This window comes from Euprymna scolopes, chromosome 5 (assembly GCF_053919585.1).
Source record: "Euprymna scolopes isolate OS-2025 chromosome 5, ASM5391958v1, whole genome shotgun sequence".
NCBI lineage: Eukaryota > Metazoa > Mollusca > Cephalopoda > Sepiida > Sepiolidae > Euprymna > Euprymna scolopes.
The window spans coordinates 110603693-110609673 of NC_136486.1; the positions used below are offsets into that span (position 1 = coordinate 110603693).

The following is a 5981-nucleotide window of genomic DNA, read 5'->3' on the forward strand; positions in this document are numbered from 1 at the left end:
TCAAATTTTGGGGGGCGATTTTCAATCAATTTTATCTGTGAAAAATTTTGACATTTTTGCGAGTAAATTTTTTAAATTTTTTGAAATTATAAACGCGTAGCTAAACTATTAGTGCAAAACTTTGGTCACGTGACCTATGAATTGCTCTCTTATAAATGAATTGTCAGTTTTGAATATTCACTTTATTTCAGTAAATCCGATTCTCCAGTAACATTGTCTTACAAGTGTTTACAATTTTCATTCGCTCTGTTATATTACAGATTCGTTCATATTTACATAAACAAAACACAAACTCAATATCCGGAACTAATGTCGGACGGTGACACACTGAGCGTGCACCGTTTCCGGAGAGCTCCGAAGGAAAACAAAGAAAAAAAGACTTGGCGCGAAATTCGAGTTCTCTACTGCTCTTTCCAGCCGGCGACCAAAGGAGGAACACGCATTAAAACAACAAGCGACAAAACGAGCATCACGTTTATAAAACTCGCTCTGTCATTACTGCTAACATCAACAACAAGGCTATCACCGCCGCTGCTTCTCTGATATCACCGACTGATGTATCAATAAACTTCACCGCCAACATCATCGCCTCCCCATAGTCGTCACCGACTGCTACTGTCTACGTCATCGTCGCCACCATCGTGGTAAGCTCTGGCACCACCGCCGTCACCGACTGCCGAATCAACAAACTCACCGTTGCCGTCGACGCCATCAAGGAAATAATAAAAAACAAACAAACAAACAACATTTTGCTTTGTGGTGAGAATAAAAATAATTTAATCTTACTCAATTTGTCCGTATTTTTTTTTCTTGAGACCATACGCTAGTTTATTACAGCTCGCACCCTTATTTTTTATGGCAAGCTCGGCAAAAAAGAAGTGTCGACAGTATATCGATGGGTACTTACAATATGGATTTATCAAAAACTCTAGACCCAAAGCAGCCCTTTTGCCTCATGTGTCATCATTCTTTATCCAATGAAGCCATGAAACCGTCTCGGCTTTCAGACCACATGAGAAGAAAACACCCCGATAAAGTCAGTAAGCCTATCGAGTATTTTCAGGAATTGAAATCTGCGTTAGAAAGTCGTAGTACTTTGATTTCATTATTTAAGAAGCAGACAAAAATTAATGACGGTGGACTAATTGCCTCCTACAAAATTGCTGAAATTATTGCGAAAACAGGTAGCTCACATACGGCAGCTGAAAAGATTATTAAGCCTGCAGTAGAAGCAGTAATAACAGAAATTATGAATCAAGATCCTTCATCCATCATTAAGGCAATACCTTTGAGTAATGATTCTATCCGTAGGAGAATTGATGAAATGTCAGATTATATCGAAGACATACTAATTTAAAGATTGAAAACTACAAACTTTTCCATTCAAATCAACGAAAGTACTGTTGTTGACAATAAGGCTCTTTTAATGGGATATGTCCGATATTTTGATAATAATTGTGCATTACAAGAGGATTTATTGTTTGTAAAACTGTTTGAGACTGACAATACAGGCGCTTCCATATTTTCTGCTGTGAAAACTTTTTTTGAAGAAAATGATATTCCATATACTAAAAATTTAGTTTCATGTGCTACTGATGGTGCAATGGCTATGGTGGGAAGACACAAAGGATTTATTTCTTTTTTGAAAAAGCTGTGCCCCGATATTTTAGCTATACACTGTGTGCTACATAGGCATCAACTCATGGCCAAAAATTTAAGCCCTATTCTAAATCAGTCAATGAATACTGTTATAAAAACAATAAACAAAATCAAATCTAACAGTAAATGTCTTTTTCGAAAATTTTGTGTTGATACTGAAGAACAATATCTAAGACTCCTTTTGCATACCGATGTCCGATGGCTATCCAAAGGCAACTGTTTGCAAAGATTTGTAAACTTATTTAATGCAATAGTTGTATTCCTACAAACAGAAGGACAGTCAGACTTAGCTATCGAAATTCAAGCTCAAAAGAAAAATATACACTATCTTAGTTGGATCTTCCGTAAGTTAAATGAAGTCTCTCTTCTGCTGCAAGGAAAAATGATAACCCTGATAGACTGTAAACGGGTGATGAGAGCTTTTGTTAAAAAACTTAATATGTTTCAAATTAATTTAAAACGAAGGCAATTTGATAATATACCCGAACTAGCGGAAATCGACTTATGTGAAAATGACATTGTTATTTATTGTAACCATCTGTCAGCCATGAAAAATGATCTAGAAATCAGATTTTCCGATTTATTTGACTTCACTATTGAGCCATGGATGATTGACCCATTCGATTGTGATCCTCTCAGTGCACACAAAAATATCCAGGAGGAAATCATCGAGATAAAATGCAATGATGAATTGCAAATCAAGTTCAAAACAGAAACTTTGTGTGCATTTTGGCAATCAAACACTGTAAAATCACTGTATCCAAATTTGTGGTCACAAATGTCGAAAATCCTTTTGTGTTTCCCAACATCATATCTTGTCGAAACTGGATTCAGCGCTGTGAATCACATTTTACAGAAGGAACGAAACAGATTTGACATTATTTCTCATGGAGATATTCGTATCTGCTTGAGTAATATTAAACCTGACATTGGATTTTTAGCGAAACATTACCAATCTCAGGGTTCACACTAGTTAGACTCTCTACATTTCTTGTAAATTTGCAATAAAATTATTTTTAATTAATTTGTTTTCCATTTGCATGTACAAAATGTTTCTAGTGTTGGTTAGTCATAATTACAATATTTGTTATTATTTATTCTTGGAGGCGATTATGAATTAACTTAAGTCAAAAATAGCTTTTGGGGGCGATAGCCGGGAAAAGGTTGAGATGTATGTACATTCACCTAACAATTTAATGGAGCAAAACATACCGTAAAAATTGAGTATAACTTAAAAATCCTATCTACAAAATAGCACGGCCCGTATCCTGCATAAGTACCAAAACCACACACACACACACACACACACACACACACACACACACACACACACACATTCATTCCATTACGTGAATTTACAAAAACAAAAACACAAAAAACAGGTAGCGTTAATCAAGTTTTCATTATTATAATTGTTGTAAAATACTTTATTTGCATTAAATTAGTTTTCATTTAAAAATAAAGTTTAATTATATAATATTTATTTGTTCATTAAAAGCTCAAAAGATTATATTGAGAAATAGAATATTGTTTTATGACCAAAAATTATAAGGGGGTCCACCAAGAAAAAAAAGAAGGGAAAAGGGGTCCATGGGTCAAAAAAGGTTGAGAACCGCTGTTCTAAGGTATAATATAACTGATCTATTCGTATTATTCAAACTACTGTTCTCATTTTGAGTGTCATTCTCACAACATTTCAACCAATATAACCTTTGACCTTCTTGAACTCAGGGAATCTTTCTGTCGAGCTCGAGAATCTATACAGAAAGAGTGCCGCTTAGAACTGAATTTTACTTGGCACTTTTTTTGTTATGCCTTGATTCTATCCTCAGTATGAACTAAATTGCAAATTACTTAAGACTTCTACCTAGTAATGGCTGACAGAACAAGAGCATGCTACCCTCATGGATTAAAGTTCCATTCGAAATTATGTACAGATTCCCATGAACGACAAGATACACCTGAAGAAGGTCAGGTTACAATGGCCGAAACATTGTAAAAGTAACACTCAAGATAAGAAGAGCAGTCCAAATAATATAAATTATCAATCCTCAAAAATTCAGAAAACTAACTGATCCAATTGGCTGATATTATTCTCTTGAAACGTTGCCATACTTGTGTTTATATATTAATAGTTAGGTATGGTAGCGGCTAAATGGTTAACGACACAGATTGAAACACTAGGTGTATCATGTTCAAATCTAGTTCTTTTCACAGAAACACTTCATGAAACTCACAACCTGGAAATAAAATAAATATTTCAATAGTTGTATAAAATACAATATACAATCTGACTGGTTAATTCAACTAAAACAAAATATAATCTGATTGGTAAACTGCAATAGAATTTAAAAAAACAAAAAACAAAAACAAAAGGAAAACAAGATTTGATCTGATTGGTCAGAGTGGTTCAGAAAAATCTGATTGGTTGAATTCATTTTTATAAAAAAAAAAAAAGGAAAAAATTCTACTCACTTATTGAATCAAAAGCAGAGCAACAATAAGGCAAAAATCGAAAATTTAAAAAAAATCTTTATTAACTTTAATATTGATAAATGGACTGGGGGGGGGGGGCAATTACTTGTGGAAGATACGGATGAATAAGATCATCCACAGAAAGGTGAAGGTGACAGCTGCTATCATGAGCCACACCCACCAGGTACACGAATTGGTGTGTGCTTCAAGCCGTTCTGTTTCCGTTTTCAGTCTGTTCATGTTTGCCTCGGCTGATTGGCTGCTGTCTGCCAACGTCTGCAAGAGAAGATGGGAGAATTCAAAAGATTATTTTTCTTTTTTTTTTAAAAGTAAATTATTTCTTTGGATAAGTTTTCTTTAAGGCTTTTATAAAGAAAAAATATCAGATGAATCATTCTTACTTAAAATAATGATCATCATAAATAACACGTCTGTAAAACTCAAACATTTTTACATCCATTCATAACTGATCATATCAATTTTGACAAAGTGCTATACTAAATTGTCAACTACCGAAGAGTGCTTCATGGGATTGTAATCAGGCAAGTTGGAGGAGGAGGAGGGGGAAGGTGTTCAGACTGTTAACGTCATGGAAGTACTCAAACACTTCTGGATTTTCTTAGAGATGTAACATCGAAGAGAGTCTTGCTGCCAACCTTCCCAAAAGTCACCTTTTCACTCAGTGCTTGATAACAGTAATTCGATGTAGATGTATTGAATCCAAATTCTTTTTGAAAGATTTGGGGCAGCATGATGTGGCCTTTGTTGAAAGACCATTACAATTTGAAGAAACTTGTTTTTCACAAATCACGAGATTTTATATTTATTTTGTTATTTTTAACTCTTACTCAATTGAAATAAGACATTGTCGTTTGGATCATGTCTACAAGGGAATATGTAAGAAGTTGAGTAGCTAGATGCTTATGCACATTACATTTAAACTTCCACATGTTAGGACAGTCAGGAAACAGGAAGGGAATTCCAAAGTTTAGCAGTGCAAGAAAAGAAAGTACTAATATAGAAGGCTTTCTGGCATTCAGAAACCTCAACAGTGAGGTGGTGGGATTTTTCTACTTTTGTCAGCTTAGTTGGGGGTATGTATGTTGACGAGTTGTTCTGCACATTGTTTAGTTGATCCTGAAAAAAAAAAAAAACAGAAAAAAACAAAAAAAAAAACATTTCCAGCTCAACTAGAAGTTTAAACTTGTTAAGGTGTGTCTTGGGCCATTGCAACTCTTCTATGTGTTCAACATTTTCCTCATAGTTCATCTAATTAAAAAAAAAAAAAAAAAAAAAAAAAATGGATTCTTGTCAACATTTGAACATTCTCAGTTCAGTCCAGTTATCCAGAAATCAACTCCCGCCATCTTAACAGCCGGCCATACATTCCCTCATTCCAGTGTTTAGCCTCATTGATATGCAAATCACATCAAACCACATTCCTTCGTGATCCTTAAAAATCAGCTCATAAACTTACAACCCTGCTAGTCTCGCTTCCAAGCCCACTCAGATATCCTTGCTTAAAACGACAACTTTTTAATACATACAAATCAACCGAATCGCATTTTACGTTCTTTTAAAAGTGACAACTTTTTCCAAAAAAAAAAAAAAAATCTGATTTGAATTGTACTTTCATAAAATAACTACCGGTTAAGTGTTTAAATAAATATGCACATATATTAAATTATCCATTTTTCAAAGCCTGCAAATTTTTCGATGCGATTCGTTTAATTCTATCTTTAACAACACTTTCAAATTTTGTCTCGGTCGCAATGACTTTATTTTTCAGGACAAAATAGCTTCTAATTACAAAAAAGAAATGGATTCCTGTCAGCATTTGAACATTC

General features: G+C 34.3%; 2 protein-coding genes across 2 annotated transcripts in view; one reads left to right on the forward strand and one right to left on the reverse strand.

Moving 5' to 3' along the window:
* The first annotated feature begins 895 nt into the window (after positions 1–895).
* LOC145276624 (protein FAM200B-like) lies at positions 896–1357 on the forward strand. Its single transcript, XM_080127817.1, has one exon. The coding sequence runs from the start codon at positions 896–898 to the stop codon at positions 1355–1357; it is 462 nt and encodes a 153-aa protein (XP_079983943.1).
* A 2814-nt stretch (positions 1358–4171) lies between these two features.
* LOC145276952 (vesicle transport protein USE1-like) overlaps positions 4172–5981 on the reverse strand; it is a 63098-nt gene continuing 61288 nt past the window's right edge. Inside the window, exon 6 of the mRNA XM_080128467.1 lies at positions 4172–4410. Within this exon, the coding sequence (XP_079984593.1) occupies positions 4237–4410 (174 nt within the window). The 3' untranslated portion in view covers positions 4172–4236. The remainder of the gene's footprint in view (positions 4411–5981) is intronic.